Source organism: Rutidosis leptorrhynchoides, chromosome 7 (assembly GCF_046630445.1).
Source record: "Rutidosis leptorrhynchoides isolate AG116_Rl617_1_P2 chromosome 7, CSIRO_AGI_Rlap_v1, whole genome shotgun sequence".
NCBI lineage: Eukaryota > Viridiplantae > Streptophyta > Magnoliopsida > Asterales > Asteraceae > Rutidosis > Rutidosis leptorrhynchoides.
In genome coordinates, this window is record NC_092339.1 from 327,201,420 (window position 1) to 327,227,188 (window position 25,769).

The following is a 25,769-nucleotide window of genomic DNA, read 5'->3' on the forward strand; positions in this document are numbered from 1 at the left end:
CCAATAACCCGGTCCACGTACAAATCCAACTATTACTACGAACCAGAAAATTTTGATGTCTATCAATTTAACCACTTAAAATAAATTTTCGTAATTTTAAGAAATTTAGATAAGAAGTAGAATAAAAATCTATGTCCTAAAACTAGAATAGCGAGAAATAAGAAAGAAAAAGATTGCGCGTCGAAAAAGGTCCAAAAATAAAAGTTCGAAAAATAGGCGTCGAAAAATAAAAATAAGAAAGTAGTGCGAAAAACGGCGTCGCAAAATTCTAAAGCACATAAATCTTAGTCTAAGGAATAAGCACTTAAGAGATTTTACGGCAAACCTAAAAATTCTAGAAATAAAAATAACTATGGCAAAACTAAACTTAATACTAAAAATTGTAACTAGAGTCTAAAAATCTAAAGGTAATAAAAAAAAAAAAAAAAAAAACTTTTTTTTTTATATTTCGTTTTTTAAGGATTTTAAAATTTTTTTTAAAAAAAAATTTTTTTTTATAAAATTTTTTTTTTAAAACTTTTTTTTTAAAAAAATTTTTTTTTTAAAAAAAACGATTTTTTTTTACAATTTTTTTTTTTAAAACGAAAATTTTTTTCTTAAAAAAATGATTTTTTTTTCTTTTTTTTTTTAAAAAACGATTTTTTTTACAAATTAATAATTTTTTTATAATTATAATTTTTTTTCAAAACTTTTTTTTTTAATTCATTTACTATTCATGAATAGTAAATGAAAATAAATTAATTAATTTACTATTCACATGAAAGCGACATGATAGAAATTATTAATTATAAGTTACATAATATACCCCTGAAGTATTTAATAAATACGACTTTTTAAAACTTACGTATCAAATTTGATTCTAAAATATTATTATATTATTATATTCTATTTCAATATTATTATATTATTATATTCTATTTCAATATTATTATATTATTATATTTTATTTCAATATTATTATAATTAAAAATATAGCGTTTTAGCGCTCCCCGGCAGCGACGCCAAAAACTTGATGTGTGCAGCGGGGTGTACGAAATAGTATTAATTTTTACTACGAAATGCGACGAAATATTACACAAGTTTTATTTATTTATTTATCGAGTGGATATACCTAAACCTTGCTACAACACTTATAGGCAGTGTACCTAATCGTAGAGTAGTGTAGTTTTTAGTAAGTTCGGTTCGTTCCACAGGGAGCTGGTGAAGTTAACGCTATATTATTAAGTTTATTTGTAAAAATATATATATAAATAAGTAGTAGTATTATTATAAAATGGGGGTTTTACCGTTTAATGACCGGTTTGTCGATTTTAAGCGTAAAAATAAATGACAAAAATTAAAGTGCGTAAAATAAATTGCGATAAATAAAATGACAGAAAATAAAATGACAGAAAATAAAAGTGCGATGAAAAATACAATAAAACAATTATGCTTATTTAAACTTCCGTAATCATGATGTTTAACGTTTTGATTTTAATTAATTGTTACTCGGGTTAATTGTCCTTTGTCATGGTTTATTTGATACCTATCTGGTTTTTATCCATAATAGTCCATCGGTCATAAATATAAAGTGCGAGTGTCCTCGTCAAATTACCCTTATACCCGAAGTCAAATATTCCAACTAATTAAGGATTTAAACTGTGACGCAGTTATCACTTCTGTCAACAATTACACCAGTTATCACTGTATGTAATCTACCCCTGTTTTGATTAGATATGAATATTAATTTACCCACTTGATCAGTTTGAATAATCAATTACCCAACCCGAATAATTAATTAAATGATTATAATAGATTCCATATGAACGTCACTAAATAGGACAACCATAATCATTATTAATTATTAGGATAATTAATTTGAAGATAGGTTCGACAGACTCCAATGAGTTGTCACTCAATTAGACAATACCCCCCATCTATTAATAGTCAATAGTCCAATTTCCACAAGTGTCGGTCTTTTGCCCAAACCTTAATTATGGTACAAAATCCAATAACCCCGTCTTAATATTTAGTCAAACGTCACGATTACTTCGGCTTAAATAAGCATAATAATAACTTAGTTACGAGACATTAATTTAAAAAGGAAGAACATAACTTACAGTGATTATTAATCGCGTAGCGTTACACGGACAGAGTTCCTACTTTAAAACCCGTAAAACATTTCTTACAATAACCCAATTATTATTAATCTTAAATTAAACTTAATATTATAAATATAAATTTAAATTACATAAGAAAGAAAGAAGATTGGAAAAAGGTGTACATTTTCATTACTACGTGAATTCCATTTTATAGGCAAATGTTGATTTGAAATTTTCACTTATGACCCCTTAACTATGCTCAATTAACAACTTTTTATTATTTATTATTATTCTTATTATGAATTATTTAAATATTATATTATATTCTTGTGCATAGTTGACTTGTACTTTCAGCTCCGTTGCGTCGAGCGTTGATAGTTGGCTCGGGTACCGGTTTTGGATTTTCGAACGTCCTTTCGTATAATTTAATATCTTGTACTTTGCATTTTGTAACTTGTACTCTTGTCATTTTTAGACGTTTCTCATCAATAAATTGAACCTTTTGAATTGTATCTTGTACATTTGAGCTTTTTGGACGTTTGTGTCTTCAAATCTTCGTTTTCGCCTTTTGTCTTCGCACTTATTTATTTAAACAATTACAATAAAAATATAATACAATTACATATGAAAACCTATTATTTAGAAGGGATATTGCTATGAAATATATGTTCCTTTTTAGCCTTATCAGAGTGTCTTCACCGAGAATCAAATTCCTAATACCTTCAAACGCTAGCTTAGTAGTTCCCGTAGAGCTACTAACCGTGGTGACCGTACCCAACCAACTTTTCGGTAACGATGAAAGCAAGATTAGTGCTTTTAGTTCATCATCAAACTTGAGATCTACCGATTCAAGCCTTGATATAATATTGTCGAATTCGTTGATGTGATCCGTTGCACTCGAACCTTCCCTCATCGTCGTATTGAACAATTGTCGCATAAGAAAAACTTTATTCACCGCCGTGGGTTCTTTATACATGTTAGAGAGAGCCTTAAAACATGCAAACGTTGTTTTCTCGTTCACAACGTTATATGCAACGTTCTTGGCGAGAGAGAGACGAATCACACCCAAGCTTGGCGATCCAAAAGAGACCAATCGGCATCATCCATGCCTTCGGGTTTGACCTCCAACAAGGGTTGGTGTATCTTTTTTTGATACAAGTAATCTTCGATTTGCATCTTCCAAAAGCCGAAGTCTTTTCCATCAAATCTATCGATTCTAAATTCTCCGTCTTCCACCATCTTCCCAACTCGAAAACCTTGAGCTCTAGATACCAATTGTTAGGATTTAGGACCTAACAATAAAGGTAATTCCCAAAAATTACCCAACCCACTATAGACAAATGAAGACAATAAACTAGAAAATTAAGAACACAATGATTTAACGTGGTTATATGTAATCAATGGTTGATTACTTTAATCCACAGACTAAACTAGAGAGATTTTATTGATAGAATTTGTGATGAGTTACAATGAGATTATGGGTCTATTTATGGGGAAGCATTAAGCCTAAAACCTTGTTGTACAAGTTTAACTTGGCCTTCAAGTACAAGAAACATTCCATAAATATCAACTCCTTATTCCTTAAGTAAAACTTGTCTTCCAAGCTTGACTTGTTCTCCAAGCTTTGACTTGATCTCCAAGTTAATATTACCTTGTTTCCTTTTTTTGTTTAATCTACTTCACACATCCAACAAATACATGGTCTGAACTTTTTCAAATTATCTGTCGGGCTTATGATGTCCTGGATCATCTGTCTCCTCCAACTGATTCTTCTGTAACTACCGGTTCTGGTACACCTCCATCACCCGCTCAAACTGCACTCTGGTTACGTTTGGATGCCATTGTTTTTAATTGGCTTTATGAAACTATATCTATTGAACTCCTCAATAACATTTTTGAGGCTGGTTCTACTGCTGCTGCTACTTGGTCTCAAATCAAGGACATCTTCCAAGATAATAAGAGCTCTCGTGCTCTGTACCTGCAACGTCAATTCAACAACATCAGGCTGGATAATTTTCCAGATGTTACATCCTATTGTCAGGAAATCAAATTGATTGTATATCAATTAAGCAATGTTGATGATAAAGTTTCAGACCCACGTATGGTACTCCAATTGATTGTCGGCCTAAATGATACTTACGATTCCATCTGTTCCCAGCTATCATACATTAAGCCATTACCGAACTTTTATCAAGCAAGGTCTAAGTTATTGCTAGAAGAAACCAGAAAACAAAAGCAACACATACCTTCTTCCACTAATTCGGATTCGGCGCTGCTTACCACCAACAAACCGTCACCGCAACAACACAATTCGATGCCGCCACCACCTAATTTCACTCAACCGCAATCTTCTCGTGGCAATTACACTCATGGACGTGGCTACAATCGAGGTTCTTATCGTGGGAATAATGGAAGAGGTCGATCTGGCAATGGTAACAGAGGAAGAAGTAATCGGGTCTATTATCCACAGTACTCACCTAATTGGGCTCCTCAACCACCTTGGGCTTATCAAAATCAACCTAATTGGGCTTATCCTCCATGCCCATACCCAACTACCAACTGGACTCCTCGGCCAAACTTCTCACAGGCTGGCTTATTGGGCCCTCGGCCTGCTCATGCCCAATCTGTTGCTAATGAATCAAACAGCTATTGCCCAACTGATATCGATAATGCTTTACATACCATGACACTTAACTCACCAAAGGATACATGGTATATGGATACAGGGGCTACGTCTCACATGGCTTCTAGTTCAGGTAATCTAAACTCTTATTTTCCTTTAAGTAGATCTAAACAGGTATTTGTCAGAAATGGCCAATCTATTCCAATTAAAGGCTTTGGTCACACTTCTCTCAATTCTAATCAATGTCCTGTTTACTTGCGTAATATATTGCATGTTCCTAATATCATTAAAAATCTTATTTATGTCCGACGTTTATCAACTGACAATAATCTTTCTTTTGATTTTGATCCCTTTGGTTTTACTGTGAAGGAATTTTCGAAGGGCAACCCAATTCTCAGATGTAATAGCACTGGTGATCTCTATCCCATTACTTCTGCCATGCTTCAACAAATAAAGAGGACTCCTCCATCTACTTTTATTGCTTTATCTTCTGACGTATGGCATCATCGTCTTGGACACCCGGGCGACAATGTTTTACGTTCTCTTAGAAATAAAAACTTTATTCAATGTAATAACAGTGTTTCTTCTAAACTTTGTCAATCATGTGTGTTTGGAAAACAAATTAAGTTGCCATTTATTACCTCTAATTCGTCTACTTTGTCTCCTTTTGATATTATCCATAGTGATTTATGGACTTCACCGGTTTTAAGCACTTCCGGTCATCGTTATTATGCCTTTTTTCTTGATAATTACTCTAACTATTTGTGGACATTCCCTATTGCTAGCAAATCTGAAGTGTATTCCATTTTTCTTACCTTTAGTCAATATATAAAAACACAATTTGGGAAAACCATCAAAACCTTTCAATGTGATAACGGTACTAAATATAAAAACAACTCCTTTTATCAATTTTGTACCAAAAATGGGATGGATTTCATTTCTCTTGTCCACATACATCTTCACAAAATGGAAAATCCGAACATAAAATACGGGCTATAAATAATATTATTCGCACTCTCCTCTCCGACGCCTCAATTTCGCCCGCTTTTTGGCAACATACACTTCAAATGGCAACTTACAATCTGAATATTCTTCCTTCTAAACTTCTAAATTTTCAAAGTCCCACACAAATACTTTATGCTCACAACCCTTCTTATAATCATCTTCGTATCTTTGGTTGTCTATGTTACCCACTCTTTCCTTCAACCACTATCAACAAACTTCAATCTCGTTCAACGCCTTGTGTTTTCCTCGGTTATCCACAAAATCATCGTGGGTACAAATGTTATGACATCAAGAATAAAAAGTTCTTTATCTCTCGTCACGTTCTCTTTGACGGATCCAAATTTCCCTTTGCAACATACTCGACTTCCCCTTTTACGTATAACTTTCTAAATGAAACCATTAATCCTATTTTTCTTCATGATAGTTTCACGCCATCTGAGTCTGGCCCAAACATTCCTGCCAGTCCATCCCAATCACCTTCTAATGGGCTTCCTACTATTGTCTCCTCACCTACTGATCACGTACATCCTACATCTTCCATCCATCCTACATCGCCCTCTTTTACTACTACAAATCCATCTTACTCTTCTATAAATACTCACAACACACAACCACCTCAACGAACTATGAAAACTCGTAGCGTGGATGGCATTTTTAAACCAAAAACCCCATTTAAAATCTCCTAGTTCCACTTCTCTTTCTCCTTTACCTTCTACCTCTAAAGAATCCATTTATGATCCTAATTGGAACAAAGCCATGACCGATTAATATAATGCACTTATGGAAAATAAGACTTGGACACTTGTCCCTAGAACTAATGATATGAAAGTTATTCGTAGTATGTGGATTTTCAGGCACAAGTATCATTCAGATGGTTCTTTAGAAAGATACAAAGCTCGCCTAGTAGGTGACGGTCGCACATAAACGGTTGACATTGATTGTAATGAAACATTTAGTCCTGTGGTTAAACCTGCAACCATCTGTATCATGCTAACTATTGCGTTATCAAAGTCATGGCTCATTAATCAATTGGATGTTAAAAACGCATTCTTACATGGGAAACTTCACGAGACAGTTTATATGCATCAACCTTATGGTTTTCGGGATTCATCTTAGCTGGATCATGTATGTCTTCTTCATCGTTCTCTATATGGTTTGAAGCAAGCGCCTCGTGCATGGTATCATCGTTTTGCTACATTTGTTTCTATTATTGGATTTCGTCATAGTCGTTCCGATAATTCTTTATTTATATATAAACAAGGTGACGACACGGCTTTTCTTTTACTTTATGTTGATGACATTATTTTAGTCACTTCTTCAACAACAGTTCGTGATAAAATTATGTCACGTCTTGCGAATGAATTCGCTATGAAGGACTTGGGGACTCTTAGCTATTTTTTGGGTATCCATGTTACGCATAATGAACAAGGGCTTTTCTTAAATCAAACACAGTATGCTCAACAGATTATTGAACGTGCCGACATGATTAATAGCAACACAGTCCGAACGCCCGTCGATACACATGGAAAACTTAGCACAAATGCTGGCCGACCTTATTCTAATCCTACTTTATTTCGAAGCTTGGCAGGGGCTTTGCAGTATCTTACATTCACATGACCGGACATTTCTTTTGCGGTTCAACAAGTTTGTTTACACATGCATGATCCTAAAGATTATCACATGGACGCTTTGAAATGCATTATTCGTTACATTAAAGGAACCCTTTCCTTTGGATTACAACTTCGCCGATCGTCTCTACACTCTTTAGTTTCTTACACGGATTCCGATTGGGGGGTTGTCCGGATACAAGACGTTCCACATAAGGTTTTTGTGTATTTTTAGGCGATAATTTAATCTCATGGTCTTCAAAACGTCAACCCACCGTCTCTAGATCAAGTGCCGAGGCTGAATATCGAGGTGTAGCCAACGTTGTGTCGGAATCTTGCTAGCTACGCAACCTTCTGTTAGAACTACATGTGCCTCTTTCGAAGGCAACCATGGTATTTTATGATAATGTAAGTGCTATTTTCTTGTCAGGAAATCCTGTTCAGCACCAACGTACTAAGCATATTGAAATGGATATTCATTTTGTTCGTGAGAAGGTTGCTAAGGGACATATTTGTGTTCTACATGTTCCTACTTGTTATCAGATAGCTGACATTTTCACTAAGGGGCTACCTCGTGTGTTGTTTGATGACTTTCGGGACAGTCTAAACGTCCGTCCTCCGCCTGCTTAGCCTGCGGGGCTATATTAGATATACATGATATATTGTATTTCATAGCATATATTCTACATTATTGTATATGTGATATTATCCATAGATAGAAGATCTCCTAAATATATTCCATAGTTGTAGCATTGTTAGTTGACTTTGGGAGATTAGGGTTATGATGTAAACATTATAAATATGGGCTATTATGCCTAATGAAAATTCATTCGATCAATTAAACTCTAATAACTAAATATTTGATACTTATTATTTTACTAAACATAAACGAAATTGGTAAGAGTGGTTAGATTATTATTTTAAATTATAGTTTCACCATTGAATTGACTGATGATGTCATATCTGTCTATCTTATTTTTAAACAATTTATTTGGATTTCAACTATTGCTTTGAATTTCAACAATTGATTAATATCCCACCAAAACATTATTTGTCTCATAACTAGGGAGACATCCATCCATTTTTTTTTTCTTTCTAAAAGCAAGTATTTTCAGTCTTCCGCCTAATTAATTATTATTTATAACTAAATATTAATTTATTAATTAATTATTAATTATTGGTATACATATGCGGTATTCATGGGTTACAAAATACTATACTCGTTGTGTTTGTATGAAAGTTAATAATAATGTATAATAATAATAATGTAACTCCAGATCCTATGCAAGGACATATGTGATTCTGCTTATTGGATATGCCAAGGTACAAACCTTGCTTACTTAAATTGACACATGCTCTACCTTTTTAAGATCTAGATGCTTTTATAGTTGTCTGTTCAAGATCTCCTTTTGGAATTAAATTTGAGTTTTGTTTCTTACAAATTATATTATACAGAATGAAAATGAATTAAAAAAGCCAATAATTAAGATACAACAGTTTAGTTGAAACTTGTGCTCAACATCTACAGAACTTCTACTGTTACATTTTAAGATGCAGAGTGCTAAGACTTAAATTATAATGTAATGAACAGGGTATCTTTGTAAGACCATGATATATTTAACACAAAGTTATAATAACTGGTAGAGTTTGTTAAATTAATAAAGAAGTTAATATAATAAATAGAGGATATGACAATATTCTTTTGGATTGAAACTTTACACTCTCAATTTTCCTCATAATACCAAGAACATATGCTGTACATCTAATTTTATTTTGTTTACGTATTATTTTTAAAATGTTATCCTTATATGTCATATTTCTGAGAGTCTGCATCACTACCAGTGCTCATTTCATCTTACGATTTGTTGGCTCTTTGAAGCATTAAAGGTCGTCTAACCAAAAAAGTAAGTTTGAATGAATTTGATGTTTGCCCCACTAGTTATGACCGATATCGTGCTAACAACTATCACACAGAATATGAGTAAACTGCCGTACACTGAAATATATGTGAAGGATATTCTATATGCATGCGCATATAAACATTCCTTTATTGTTCTATAAATTGTTTTCGGAACAACAATGTTTTTCATAGATTGTGAGCAAGTGTGAAGTGATCAAATGTATGGGATGGATTACTGGGCAATTACTCCTTGGGCAGTTGGTTGTTAAATTTCATACCTACCGCCAAGGGAGATTTGCCCTGCAATACATCTGCTACGAAACGTCAATTAGGTGAGGCAAGTTCCTTTTAAGGCTGTCATTTTGTAACTAAAATATAAAATGACTTATGAGTCATAGAATATATGTATGTACAAGATGGTATGTTGTCTTCTTTATAATAACGGTAGATTTCAGTTCACAACTCATTGGCATACTAAGTAATGCATGTCTTGAAAACGATAGTAATCATCCTATACTACTGTTCAAAAGTGGCAAGGTGGGGTCAGTTAACTGGTCTGGACACGATCCAGTTAAAATGGGTCACTGTTTAGTACAAGCAGAAACGGGTCGCGAGGTAGCAAGGTTTAGTTGAAACGTTTTAGGCCTTTTTTTGTTTAAGAAAATATTAGTGTGATAATTATGACTACGTAAACTTGCACTATTACAAGTTTACAACTATACATCAGGTCTTAAAATAAAAAAGCTTTCGGAGGTTGTATGTCATGAAAATATAAATTTATAGGACCTTCAAACCAGCCCCCTATTATCTAATTTTTGTAAGACTAGTTTGAGATAAAAGCCACCCAAATCAACAGATTAAAAGGTTGTGATAAATCCGTTTATTTTAAAAGCAAGCATTTAGAGGTAAATGGGTCAAAATTGTCTCCTCTAGATGATTTAAGTTGGTATGGGAACTTGGAAATTTATCACTAGGAGTTTTACAAAGTTCTTGTGTAATTAGACCTTTACTTGAAGTGTATATACTAGATTCAATTCTTCTATTCTGAATCCTTCGTTCAACAACAATGAACGGTTTTTCATTATCAACAGCTAGCCCCTATAAGTGTCATTATGGTGATTAGTTTCTTATCAATCTACACCGCTAATAGCCCTATAGCTCTCGTTATTCAAGGTTTCCTAGAGTATAAAGTTATCCTATACTCCATTTCTGCTGGGATTTATAGTTTATATGGTTTTTGTATTGCTGTTAAATTCTTGAGTATGCGGATGAGAAGCAGTAATAGGGTTTTTTATTGCACTCTTTTGGTGCTGTATTAATGACTTCTCTTGCTGCAGCATGGGCTTCAATATCTTTTTTTCATTTTTTTTTGGTATTATTATGTTTTTGGAACGGAGAAACACACCCATTAAATAGTGCACGACATGGCTCGAACTCACAACCTTAAGGTTGTTGAGTTACAATCGATTTCACTAAGCCATAAGCCCTTTTGTTGGCCCTTTACATTTAAGTGTACTAATCTAATTGCATCCTAAGTTTTTGATCATCTCCCCATGATTCACTGTACATTATACATGGAAATGTAAACAAGAAAATGGCAAGAAGTTCACTTTGCACAATGCGGTCTACATATAAAAAATATGTAGAATAGTACTGATGACGAACTTTGATCTCTCAAAAAACTAAGCGTAATTTACTGACTTGTAGTTTATTATGAGGATCATTGTCAATTGATGAAATATAAATAAATGTTATTCCAGAATCCTGATATGCTATTCTACGATGCAAGGACATATATATGATTCTCAACCTGCTTATAATTGGATATGCCAAGGTACAAACCTTGCTAGCAATTATACACACATAATATATGATTCTCAACCTTCTTAAGATCTAGATGCTTTTTTTGTTTACTCTCATTGCCTGAGAGTATATAGTTGCCTACAAGATCTCTTATTTCTTACATAATTTATTATAGGCAGAAAATGAAATTAAGAACAATATTAGATTATTAAGATACAACTGTTTACTAGAGAAAAATGGTAACACAAAAATATAGTACTTATATCTAAAAAACCTTTATTGTTTCAATTTAAGATACAGAAGTTTAATGAATTAAAGTGCTAAGATTTCATCTTTAAGCCTAATGACTGTTCTTTTGCTTTAAGTCTTCCTCTTTCAAACTATTGTGTCCTAATGGAATGAGCAGGGTATTCGTGTAAGAACATGATATAAATATGTGAATCAATTTACATAATAGGTTAATTTAAGAGAACCAATAAAGAAGTTAATATAATAAAGAGAGTATACAAATATTTTTTGAATTGAAAGTTTACATTCTCCATTTTCGTCATCATTACAAGACCCACAAAGTGCTAAGAATATATGATGTACATCATATTTTATATTGCTTATTTTTTTTTTTAACGTCGATTTTTTTGGCATCAGTAGATCATTTATTTCAACGACCCTCATCATTTGTACGTATAACACACGTTCAGGCGAAAATTTAATTCAATATCCTTATTGTCATTTCTGAGAGTCTAAATCAATATGGTGGAGACCTCTAATGCGTTAGCACTTGAGCCAATGCATTAACTAACTACTGGTGCTCATTTCATCGTTAAGATCTGTTGGCCCTTTGAAACATAAAAGGTCGGATAATTTTAAAAGCTAGTTTGAATGAATATGATGTTTGCCCCACTAGTTGTGACTGCTACCGTACATTATACCGATAAATATGTGAAGGATATTCTTATGCATTGGAATATATACATTACTTTATTGTTCTATAATTTGCCTTCGAAGGAACAATGTTTTTCAAAGATTGCGATTAAGTGTGATGTACATGTTAAACCATTGAGAATGATAGAAACCCGTGGGAAATTATGTATTACATTAGTACTGATGGATTACTGGGCAATTACTCCTTGGGCAGTAGGTAGTTTGATTTCACACCTACCGCCAAGGGAGATTTGCCCTGCAATACATCTGCTACGAAACTTCAATTACGTGTGGCAAGTTTCTTTTAAGGCCGTCATTTTGTAACTATCATATATAATGACTTATGAGTCATAGAACACATGATATGTATGTATTAGATGGTTTGTTGTCTTATCTTCCTTATAATATCAGTAGATTTCAGTTCTCAACTCACTGGCATACTAACTGATGCATGTCTTGAAAACAATAGTAATCATCCTATACTACTGTTCAAAAGTGGCAAGATGGGGTCAGTTAACTGGTTTAAACAGGTTCCAGTTAAAATGGGTTAGTATTCAGGACAAACAGAAAGGAGTCCCGAAGTTTAGTTGAAACTTATTAGTCTTTTTTTGTTTAAAAAGATTTTAATGTGATAATTATGACTACAGAAACCTACACTATTACAACTATACATTAGGTCTTAAAATAAAAAAAGCTTTTGGAGGTTGTATGTAATAAAAATATCAAATTTGTAGGACCTTCAACCCAGTCCCCCGTTAGCTAATTTTGGTAAAACTAGTTTGAGATAAACGCAACCCAAATCAAGAGTTAAAATGTTGAGATAAAAGCAACCATTTAGAGGTAAATGGGTCAAATTGTCACCTCTAAATGTATTAAATAGGTATGTGAACTTGGAATCTTATCACTAGGAGTTTCTTGAAGTCCATGTATAGTTAGACCTTTACTTGGAGTGTTTATAATGGTAATATTCCTAGAGCTCTTGCTATTGACGGATTTATAGTTTATAATTGTAGCTAATCTAATTGGATCCTAAGTTTTTGATTATTACTAAGTGATTCAATGTACATTGTGTACGGAAATGTAAGCAAGCAAAAGGCAAGAAATTCACTTTGCACAATGCTGCTTCTGAAATATTATATATAATAAATCTGGAGCAGACCACCACACAAAAAGTACTGTTGAAAAACATCGATCTCTCAAACAATTAAGCGTAATTTACTGACTTGTAGTTTATTATGAAGTCTTATTGTCAATTGATGAAATAGTTGTATATTAATAATGAAATTTCAGAATCCTGATATGCTTTCTTAAAGATGCAAGGACATATATATGATTCTGCTTATTGGATATGCCAAGGTACAAACCTAGGTTACAATTATAGATGCATTTTTTTTTTTTTTTTTTTTTTTTGCTCTCATTGCCTATTCAAGATCTCTTTAGTTCAAGGTGCTTTGGGAAATCAAAATTTGAGTTTTATTTTTACAGATTATATTATATGGGCAGAAAGTTAAATTAAGATGAACAATACTAAGATACAAATGTTTATCAGAGGAAATGGTAATGCGAAAGTACAGTACTTATATCTACAAAACCATTACCATTACAATTTTAAATTCATCAGTTTAATGAATTAAAGTGCTAAGTTTTAAACTTTTCAGCATAAAGAGTGTACTTTTGCTTTAAATTTTCCTCTTTTAAACTGTTGTATCCTAATGGAATGAACAGGGTATCCGTGTAACATGATATAAATATGTGAATGATATAATAACTCTCAAAAACGGTTAATTTAAGAGAATCAATAATGAAGTTAATATAATAATAATAAAGAGAGTATACAACAATATTTTTTTTTTTGAATTGAAACTTCACACACTCCATTTTCCTCTTCCTTGAATGACCCACTAAAATGCTAAAAATATATGTTAGGAAGAGGAGATCGCCTGGACGTTGGGAGATATAAATTTGAGAGAAAAACAACTCTATTACTCACAAGAATAGATTTACAGAGTATTACAAAACTCTTACAAAAAAACTCTCAAACTCACACACACTCTCTAGGTTGTGATTACACTTCTCTGAGTGATTTAGGATGATTTACAACTGAGGTTTGCACCTCTATTTATAGTAAAAATTCTATGGCGGTGGAATGGTGTGAACGGAGAAGGTTGGCGGCCGTCATCATCATCAACTTTGCTACCTCCATATGAGTTGTCAAGGTTGCCTACTTTGAATATCTAGAAGGTGGGCTTCTAGATTTTAGGCTGGAAATCTTCAATTCTCCCCCTCCAGCCGAATCCACAAACATTCCAGTTATGTCTCTGCATAACTCCAACTTCTCTCGAGTCACCACCTTTGTTAACATATCCGCAGGATTCTCCTTTGTATGGATCTTCACTAGTCTCAACAGTTGTCGATTAATTACCTCGCGTATCCAATGATAGCGAATATCAATATGTTTTGTACGAGAATGGTACATGGAGTTCTTGGTCAAATCTATAGCACTTTGACTGTCACAATATACCTTGTACTCCTTTTGCTTGATTCCAAATTCTTGAAGATAACGCTTTAACCACAACATTTCTTTTCCAGCTTCTGCGGCAGCAATATACTCTGCTTCAGTTGTGGATAATGCAACACACCTCTGTAGTCTTGACTGCTATGAAACAGCTCCCCCTGCAAAAGTGTAAATGAATCCTGAAGTAGATTTCCTACTATCAAGATCTCCGGCCATATCCGCATCTGTATAGCCTTCCAAGATTGGATCAGCTCCCCCGTAACAAAGACATAGATTCTTTGTACCTTTAAGATATCTGAGAATCCATTTTACCGCCTCCCAATGCTCTTTCCCGGGGTTCGAGAGAAAACGACTCACTGTTCCCACTGCGTGAGCAATATCAGGCCTTGTACACACCATTGCATACATCAAACTTCCAACTGCTGAAGAATATGGTACTGAAGACATCTCCCCGATCTCTTCCTTGGATGAGGGACAAGAACTCTTGCTTAACTTGAAATGGTTAGCTAATGGAATGCTAACAAGTTTGGCATTGTTCATATTGAAACGTGAAAGCACTCGTTCAATATATTTCTCCTGAAATAGCCATAATCTTTTATTCTTTCTGTCTCGGGTTATTTGCATTCCCAAAATCTATTGAGCCTGTCCTAAGTCTTTCATGTCAAAAGACTTAGAGAGTTCCTTCTTCAGCTGGTTGATCTTCGTTGCGTCTTTCCCTACGATCAAAATATCGTCTACATATAGTAGAAGAGCAATGAAATCTTCTTCAGAAAACTTCTGAATGTAGACACACTCATCTGCTGCAGTTTTCTTGTATCCGTGACTCACCATGCACGAGTCAAACTTCTTGTACCACTACCTAGGTGCCTGCTTCAAACCATACAAACTTTTCTTTAGCTTGCATACGAGGTTATCTCCTGAAACCTCAAAACCTTCCGGCTGCTCCATGTAAATTTCTTCATGTAAATCTCCATGAAGAAAAGCTGTCTTTACATCCATCTGTTCAAGCTCCAAGTTCATACTTGCGACCAATCCAAGTATGACTCTAATTGAAGTCATCTTGACTACTGGTGAAAATATCTCATCAAAATCAATCCCTTTCTTCTGTTGGAATCCTTTGACTACAAGTCGTGCTTTGTATTTCACCACTTTTCCACTACCATCCTTTTTCAGCTTGAACACCCATTTATTTTTCAGTGCCTTTTTCCCGCGTGGAAGTTCTACAATCTCATAAGTTCGATTTTTCTGCAGAGAATCCATCTCATCCTGCATTACGAGCAACCATTTTTCTTTATCCTTATGAGTTACTGCTTCATGAAAACTCCCCGGTTCTCCATCTTCAGTAAGTAGAAGGTACTTGGATTCTGGATATCTACTCGATGGAATCCGATCTCGTTCAGATCTACGAACTTCTGGAACATTCTGAGGAGATCCACCATCATCTTGACCTTGTGATGGTGCTGGAACGTCTGGCAGATGGGGTTGTGGCTCCTCCTGCTCAGCACCATCATTTTCCTCATTATCTTCTACTTCTGGCATTTCTTCTTGCACTGAAAATTCATTTCTCATGAATGATTCCGCTGTTGCCTCTGGCACCTGAGCAGCAACATTTGACTTCTGAGATATTGTGGGTTTTTCAATATCTTCTATTGTCTGGCTTTCATGGAACACTACGTCCCTACTTCTGATCACCTTTTTCTCCTTTGGATCCCATAATCTGTATCCAAATTCTTCATCTCCATAGCCTATGAATATGCATGGAGTGGTCCTTGCATCCAGCTTCTGCCTGAGCTCCTTGGATACATGTGCGTACACCAAACATCCAAATACTCTTAAGTGAGAGTATGATGGATCCTTTCCAGATCAAAGTTTCTCCGGAACTTCAAAATTCAGTGGTACTGATGGAGATCGGTTGATCAAATAACAAGCGGCTCTGACTGCTTCTCCCCAGAATGGCTTTGGCAGATTAGCCATACTGAGCATGCTCCGAACACGTTCCATGATTGTTCTGTTCATTGTTTCTGCTATACCATTATGTTGAGGGGTACGTGGGACCATCTTCTCATGTCGGATGCCATTTGATCTGTAATAGGCATCGAACTGCCTGGAAGAGTATTCACCGCCGTTGTTGGATCGAAGACACTTTAACTTCTTTCCTGTCTCACGTTCTACCATGACATGGAACTGTTTGAAGTAATCGAACACCTGGTCCTTCGTCCGTAAGAAATATACCCACACCTTTCAAGAAGTATCATCGATAAACGTCAGAAAGTATCGATTGCCGCCAATTGATTCAACCTCCAAGGGACCGCAAACATCAGAGTGTACCAGACTGAGTAACTCTGATTTTTTCGTTGAAGAGGAATTAAACAAGACTCTATGTTGCTTACCAAACAGACAATGATTGCAAGGATCTAGTGCAGCATCCTTGTCTACATTGATAAGCTCCTTCTTTATTAGGGTAGACAACCCTTTCTCACTCATGTGACCGAGTCTCTGGTGCCATAAATTTTGTGAAGCCTCCTTTTCTGCAACATTAATACTGTCTGTGCAGATCTTCACATGAGTTTTGTATAGTGTGCCACAAATATGTCCTCGAGCGACTATCATAGTGTCTCTTGACAATTTCCATGTGCCTCTACTGAAATGACTATCATAGCCCTGTTTATCGAGAGCTACCCCAGAAAGTAGATTCAGCCGAAGATCTGGCACATGGCAGACATCCTTCAGAGTGACTGTGGTCCCGGAACTTGTCTTTATCTTGACATCACCAATTCCGACAATCTCAGCGGAACTGGAATTTCCCATCTTCACAACTCCAAAGTCACCAGCTTTGTATGTTGTGAAGTATTCCTTGTATGGAGTCACGTGGTAGGAAGCTGCAGTATCTACCACCCATTCCGTTTCTTCTCGTGAGACGTGAAAGCATGTCTCATCATGGGTTGAACAATAAGCTACATCACCAGAGATAGTCACTAATGTTTCTCCACCCTTATTCTTCGGCTGTGAACTGCTTTGACCTTGTTCCTCTTTTAATCTATAGCAGTTCTTCTTCATATGTCCCTCTAATCCACAATGATGGCATTTATATGTTGGTTTTCTGCCATCAGGTGACCTGCCCCTGCTCTTGCTTCTGCCTCTACATTTATTTTTGCTACTCATTCGCTGTCTCCCCCGATTCTCTGTGACAAAGGCATGGGTCTGATCTGTGCCCATGTCCTTTCTCCTTGCCTCTTCACTGAATAGGGCATCCTTGACCATTGACATGGTAAGTTTGCCATTCGGGGCTGAGTTGCTGAGTGTTACTACCAGCGTTTCCCAACTATCGGGAAGGGAACTAAGTAGCAGTAGCGCCTGAACTTCATCGCCAAGCGGCATCTCTACAGAAGATAACTGGTTGACCAAGCTCTGGAACTCACTGGTATGCTCGGCAACTGAAGTTCCACTTTTGAGCTTCATGTTGACTAAACGCCTCATCAGCAGGACTTTATTCCGAGCAGTCTTGGCCTGATACATGTCCTCCAACTTTTTCCAGAGGACATATGCATCTGTCTCTTGTGCAACATGGTGGAAGACACTATGATCAATCCATTGACGGATCTGACCAATAGTTTTTCGGTTTGATCTCTTCCACTCTTTCTCTTTGGCAGAATCAGGGTTTATACCCTTCAATTCAATAGGATCGAACAAATCTTTAAAGCTGAGGAGATCTTCCATCCGAAGTTTCCACAGCGTGTAGTTTGTGGCTGTGAGCATAATCATAGCTCCGGAAGATGATGTTGACTCTTCTGTGGACATTATCACCTTAAAAAATAATTTTTCAACACAAACGGGGTTGAATTGTAGAAAACAGAGATCACCGTTACGTCCGGAACGGTTGAAAATGGTGGAATAGACACTTCGCGGCTTAAATTCCACTTACGGGGCAAAATTATAATTTTTATAAACTTCAGGGAACAAAAAAATGAAATTCTGAAAATTTCAGGGACCAAATTGTAAAATTTCAGAACCGCTACAGTACTGCTACAGTGACTGCTGCAGTGCCGCCGGCTGCTACAGTGAATTGCTACAGTGATCATCTTCTCCGGCGAAAATTCCGGCACCGGTCGTCTTCTCCGGCGAGTTTCCGACGAGTTGACCAAACTTTGACCGCGTTTTCTGGGCTCGTTATAACTCCGTTTAAGTCGCCGTTTTTTGCGTTGGACTCGGTTCGACGAGACGAATCTAATGGTACACTCAAAATTGAATTTTGAGAAAACTTCAGAAAACCCAAAACTCGACCAACGTCTCTAACCAAGCTCTTGATACCACTTGTTAGGAAGAGGGGATCGCCTGGACGTTGGGAGATATAAATTTGAGAGAAAAACAACTCTATTACTCACAAGAATAGATTTACAGAGTATTACCAAACTCTTACAAAAAAACTCTCAAACTCACACACACTCTCTAGGTTGTGATTACACTTCTCTGAGTGATTTAGGATGATTTACAACTGAGGTTTGCACCTCTATTTATAGTAAAAATTCTATGGCGGTGGAATGGTGTGAACGGAGAAGGTTGGCGGCCATCATCATCATCAACTTTGCTACCTCCATATGAGTTGTCAAGGTTGCCTACTTTGAATATCTAGAAGGTGGGCTTCTAGATTGTAGGCTGGAAATCTTCAATATAGGCTGTACATCTTATTAAATTTCGATTGTTTTTTTAATACAATATTCTTATTCCTATATATCGTATCATATTCCTGAGAGTCTACATCACTCTGGTGGAGACCTCTTATATGCACTAGTGCTCGAGCCAATGCATCAACAACTCACTACTGTCTACTGGTGCTCATTTCATCGTTAAGATCCGTTAGCCCTTTGAAACATAAAAGGTCGGCTAACTTAAAAAGCTAGTTTGAATGGATCTGATGTTTGCTCCACTATTTGTGTCAGCTACCATACGTTATATTGAGAAATATGTGAAGGATATTCTTATGCATTGGAATATAGACATTACTTATTGCTCTATAAATTGTATTCGATAGAACAATGTTTTTCATAGATTGAGATTAAGTGTGAAGTCATTGAATCTATGGGGTGGATTACTGGGCAATTACTCCTTGGGCAGTAGGTTAATTGTTCGATTTCATTCCTACCGCCAAGGGAGATTTGCCCCGTAATACATCTGCTACGAAACTTCAGTAAGGCAAGGCCAGTTCCTTCTAAGGCTATCATCCAACTTTTTTTTAGGCTACTAAATAAATTTCATGTATTAATAGTTGATATCTATGTCTATGTTTAATTTATCCAACTTGAATTTTCAGTCAGACAAATTTTATATGATCATATCGTTTCTATATTCTTCCACATCAATTGTTGCAAGTATGATCGGATGCGTACCCAAACAGTAGTTGCATGTTGGTGATTTTAGTGTCATCTAACATTTATTTTAGTTGATTGGGAGATTTACTTGAATGTAAGAGTTAGCTAGTTATATTTAGTAACGGGTTCGAAGAGTGTGGAGTACACGCCCGTAAGAGTTGGCTAGCGATTGTCGCGGAAAAGGTGCCTTCCAACAGCTTTTCCCGCCAAAAGGTGTGACTTTTGTCAACCGTTTTTTCCCGCCAAAACTACAGGGTTGTCTCCCTTCATGATTAACTGTCATTAACTACTTTTAATCCATATTTCCTGTTTATTACCCGTTTTCTAACATTGCAGTGACTCTCTTAACGTAGAAACATATCGGTATGAGAATGCTGCCGGAATTTCAAGTTTGTAAACATTCCTAAAATCCATCTGTTAGAATTATTTCAGTAAACCTGTCATTAGTTGCCAAGAAATGGCGACTTCTGAGATCAGACTCCAGTTTCTTTTTAGCCACTGAAGCCTTTGCTGCTGGTGTCATTATCGCTACAGGATTCTTGAATGAACATGCAAACAGATCTTCCACATCAACAATATCTAACCTTTGTCTTCCTAATGTCTTTTTAGTCCATTTTCTCATTTTCGTGTTTGCGTGCAACAATCGCTTCTTCGGCTACATTGCTAGCTGACCTTATCGGTACTCAGTATCATGAGAATAGTTGATGGTGACTTGGCTTCGGTGGCGAGGATTGTGGAAGGAGATGAGGTTCAAATGGATGAACACTTTGAGGTGTTGAACTTGTTATCTTCTCAAAATTTCAGAATAGTCTTTTTAAAAGTGGCAAGATGGGTGGGTTGGCTAACAGGTTCCGTTAAGATGGGTCACAAATTTGTACAGGCAGAAACAGGTCCTGAGGTTTACTTAACACATTTTAGATCTTTTTCTGTGTGTAAAAAAGTCTGTAGTGTGATAGCTACGACTACAAAAAACAACATATTACAATCACACTTTAGGTCTAATAAAAAAACGCTTTTGAAGGTTGTAGTAGGTAATAAAAATATAGATATCACAAGACTTGCAACGAATTCCCCTGTTAGCTAAATTTAATATGACCAGTTTAAAAAGCAACTCAAATCGACCCATTGAAGGTAAATGAGTCAAAATATGTTAGTGCATATTTGTAAAGTGCATATTTGTAAGTCCATAGTTCGTATCAAATCTGTACGTTTATTTCAGTCATATGGTTCAGAACAATTATTGTAAATGGACAATGGACTTTTGGACATTTTTGTTTACGTTACTTGAATGATTGTGTTTAATACATGTTCATATAATCGTTAATTGTATAGGCAACGAGATTGTTAAAGTTAAATCCAAAAGTTAAATTGACTAGTCATTCACACAAAAGTCAGAGACTTTCGCAAGAATGAAGACTCTGTCGCTGGATAGAGTTAAGTCGGTGTTAAAATAATTAATAACTTGCTAGAATAGAAGTTTAATAAACAAAATATGAACAAAGAATGTACAAACTTGAAGTGTATTGTAAATGGTTTTCCTTATTTTCAAATGTTACATACTACCTCTTTAAATACAAGAGAAATATTAAATGCATAATAAATGCAAACCAACTATACCTAAGAAACATTAAATGCTAGATATAAAAGAGATATTCTATAATCTCTATATTAAATGCAAGATATCTTAGAGATATGCAAAATCTCTATATTAAATGCAAGATATCTTAGAGATATGCAAAAATCTCTACAAGATATATCTTGTAACAATAGAATCCATTTAATTAGATTGCAATAATATTTTAACACTCCCCCTTAGTGCAAACTCTCGATCAATAATCCCCAACGTTTCTCGAAATTCCATGAACTTGGTTTTCATTAGAGCTTTAGTAAAGATGTCGGCTACTTGAGCATTTGTCCTTACGTTTGCTAGCTCGATTTCCCCGCTAAGAACCTTTTCACGAATAAAATGATATCTCATTTCTATATGCTTAGTACGCGCATGAAACACGGGATTCGAATCAAGCTTGATTGCACTTTCGTTGTCACATTTCAATTTGACAACATAATCTACTTTTTCAAGTATGTCACCAATCAATCTTCTTAACCAAATACATTCTTGAGCCGCCATTGTTGCAGCTATGTATTCTGCTTCCATGCTAGACAAAGCAACAACATCTTGCTTCCTGCTACACCATGAAATAACCGCGGAACCCATGTTAAAACAGTAACCCGAAGTTGAATGGCGATCATTTGCGTCTCCCATCCAATCTGCATCCACGAAACCATTTAACAAAACATCATCACACTTCTTATACCACAAACCGTGACCCATTGATCCTTTCACATAACGAAGGATCCTTTTTGCTGCATCAAGATGAACATTAGTTGGACATTGCATAAATTGAGAAACAATGCCAGCCGAGTAAGAAATTTCCGGCCTTGTGATGGTTAGATAGATCAAACTCCCAACCATTTGTCGGAACAACTTCACATCCTTGAGCTCTTTTCCTTGATCTTTCTTCATTTTGAGGTTTGGTTCAATTGGAGTAGTCATAGGCTTTGACTCCCCCATGTTGAAACGTTCCAAGAGACTTCTTGCATAACCCCTTTGAGAGATAAAGTACCCGTTTTCTAATTTATCGACTTCCAATCCAAGAAAACATCCAATCTCCCCCAGATTCTTCATTTCAAAACGAACCGAAAGATCATCACTTAAACGAGAGATTTCTGACTCGTTTCCTCCAATGATAATCATGTCATCAACATATAATAATACCAAAACATGGAAACCTGGTTCTTTCTTTACAAACAAACTAGAATCCGCATCAGAAATCTTAAAACCACAAAAGACAAGGTATTGTGCAACCTTACCGTACCAAGCTCTCGGAGCTTGTTTCCAGCCATAAAGAGCTTTCTTCAACCGGCACACATATTCTGGAAATTGATTTGAAATGAACCCAATAGGTTGTTCCATGAACACCTCACGATCAAGCTCTCCATATAGAAAAGCATTCTTCACATCAAGTTGCCACAATTTCCACCCTTTGTAAGCCGCTAATGAGATTATTGTTCTCACCGTTACCATTTTAGCCACGGGGCTAAAAGTTTCCTCATAATCAAGCCCATAACTTTGACAAAAGCCACGAGCCACCAACCGAGCCTTAAACTTATTAATGGTTCCTTTCGAGTTCTTCTTCAAACGGTAGACCCATTTGCAAGTAACTGGTTTACATGCTTCAGGTTTCTTGACAAGCTCCCAAGTTTCATTCTTTTCCAATGCATCAATCTCCTCTTGCATTGCTTTTCTCCAATCCGGAGAATCTTTAGCTTCTTCATAACATGTTGGTTCTTCAGTTAAGCCACCTGAAAAGAAACAAGTTGTGACTGTGTTCACCTCATAGTCACTTAGATGTTTTGGTTGTCTTTTTTCTTTTGTTGACCTTCTAACTTGAGTTGGTACTTCTTCAATAGGCGTCTCTTCTTGATTTTGAGAAACACCATCATTCTCACTTTCTTCTTGAGTGTCGAAGCTAGGAAACATAAATTTATAATCTCTATTTTCTTCACCATTTTTGCTTGATTCAGAAAATTGAGAAGACACTTCATCAAATACCACATCTCTTGAAGTGGTAACCTTCTTTGTTTCTTGATCCATACACCTCCAACCTTTTCTGTGAGAATCATAACCAATAAAAATACACTTTCGAGCTTTTGGGTCAAGTTTGGTTCGGTTAGATTTTGGAACATGAACATAACAAATAGAACCAAACATCCTAAAATAGCTTACATTAGGCTTTTCACCATAAGCTAGCTCAAAAGATGATTTTTGTGTACCTGGCCGAGATGGTAACCGATTAGACACATGACAAGCACATTGAAGTGCTTCCGCCCATAGCTCCCTAGGCAGCCCCTTGTTATGTAACCAAGATAAGCATATTGAAACAAGGTAAGCAATCTTTCTTTCTGAAACCCCATTTTGTTATGGAGTATCCGGACAAGTCATTTGGCGAGAAATACCATTTGTTTTACAATAAGTAAAGAAATCATTTGACATGAATTCTCCACCATTATCACTCCTAAGAGCTTTTACCTTTCTCCCAAATTCTGATTCTACCGCTTCTTTGAACTCTATGAACTTTGATAAGGCTTCACTTTCCTCCTTTAGAAATTTCACCCAAGTAAACCGAGAATAGTCATCAATTAACACCATGACATAGCAATGACCGCCATAACTTGGTGTTTTTGTTGGCCCCATCAAGTCCGTATGAATCAAGTCAAGCAAACCTTGTTTTCGATTTGTTGACTTCTTATATGGAAGTCGGTGTGACTTTCCATATTGACATCCTTGGCATATTACTTCCTCACGAACATTCTTTAATTGAGGAATTCCATCAACTAGTTTATGTGAGAATATCTTTTGCAACATTTGATATCCCACATGGCCTAGTCTAGCATGCCAAATAGCTCCGTTGTCGGTTTGACTTGTTTTCTTCACATAAGCCTCACCTGCGAACAACACAAACAAAGAACCTTTCTTTTCTCCCGTGAAAAGAACATCACCCACAATCTCCTTGACATTCTCAAGGACCTTCACATCCGTTGGACCAAAAAGAACATATTTTCCAGATTCGGTAATTTGAGGTACTGAAACTAGATTCTTGGTCAATTCAGGAATAAGATAAACATCTTCCAAAGCAAAAGTATTATTATTAACATCAATAATAGCATTACCTTCCTTTTTAACCGGATGAGTTGAGTTCTCGGCCGTGATTACAACTCGATTTTGATTGTGATCTCTAACGTCATGAAGAAGAGTTCCATTACCGGTCACATGATTAGAGCAACCCGAATCAATAATCCATTGATTCTTCTTAACAACCGTATCAACGGTAAAACATTGCTCCCATTTGACTTCATCATCATCGTTGCTTGAACAAGCCACGTTTGCTTTTGTGACTTTAGAACGACAATATTTCTTGATGTGACCAACCTTCCCACACTTGTAACATGTAGGAGGTTTCTTTTCATAGTTACTTTTGTAACTAGTTTGCTCTTCTTCTTTTTCTTTGCTAGAAGAACCTTTCTTGAAGTTCTTCCCTTTTGAAAACAATACCGCATCATTTTCAAATCCTTTAACCATTTGCTTGGCTAAAGCTTCTTGATTAGAGAGCAAATTCTCTAATTCTTCAACCGAAGGTTGAGTAGACCACCCTGTATAGAGGTTATGAATGGAACATACTCTTTCTTCAAACCACGAATTAAATATCTTCGCAACCGAGATTCACTAATTTTCTCATTTGTATCAATCTCTGAAATTTCAAAACAAAGAGTTTTCACCCGTAAGAAATATTCAGAAACTGACATACCTTCTTGTCTTGAGATTGCTAACTCATTTTCCAGGAATTGCAACCGTGCGGTATTCTTCTTGGTAAAGAGTTTCTCAAGAGTATCCCAAACCTCCTTTGGCGAGTTAAGATCACGAACGTGTTCTATGAACTCTTTGCTAATTGATGTCCTCAACGCAAAGAGAGCCTTCCCACACTTAATCTTCCATTTTCTTCGTGACTCGCCTTGCTCAAGAGTTTCTACGGGAATTATGGCATCGCTTCCAGCCACAAGTTCCCATAGGTCTTGACCTTGGAGATAAGCTTCCATACACATCTTCCAATACTTGTAGTTGTTGCCTACAAGTCTTTCCATACCATTGAACATACCTCCATTGTTTACATTTGAGACTTCCATTTATGATTAGCAAGAAACTAGTTTACACTTTGAGTAATTGCACACAAAGTTTAACTTATGACTAAACTTATAATCAAGTTTATAACCAAGCTCTGATACCATAAAATAATTAATAACTTGCTAGAATAGAAGTTTAGTAAACAAAATATGAACAAAAAATGTACAAACTTGAAGTGTATTGTAAATGGTTTTCCTTATTTTCAAAT

General features: G+C 35.7%; 1 protein-coding gene across 1 annotated transcript; it reads right to left on the reverse strand.

Moving 5' to 3' along the window:
• Nucleotides 1–22,452: 22,452 nt before the first annotated feature.
• LOC139860279 (uncharacterized) lies at nucleotides 22,453–25,563 on the reverse strand. Its single transcript, XM_071849048.1, has 6 exons — nucleotides 25,188–25,563; nucleotides 24,328–25,032; nucleotides 23,912–24,105; nucleotides 23,656–23,731; nucleotides 22,977–23,421; nucleotides 22,453–22,501 (listed from the first exon to the last, which is right to left on the reverse strand). Exons 1-6 carry the CDS (start codon nucleotides 25,561–25,563, stop codon nucleotides 22,453–22,455), a joined length of 1,845 nt encoding a protein of 614 aa, XP_071705149.1.
• Nucleotides 25,564–25,769: the final 206 nt, after the last annotated feature.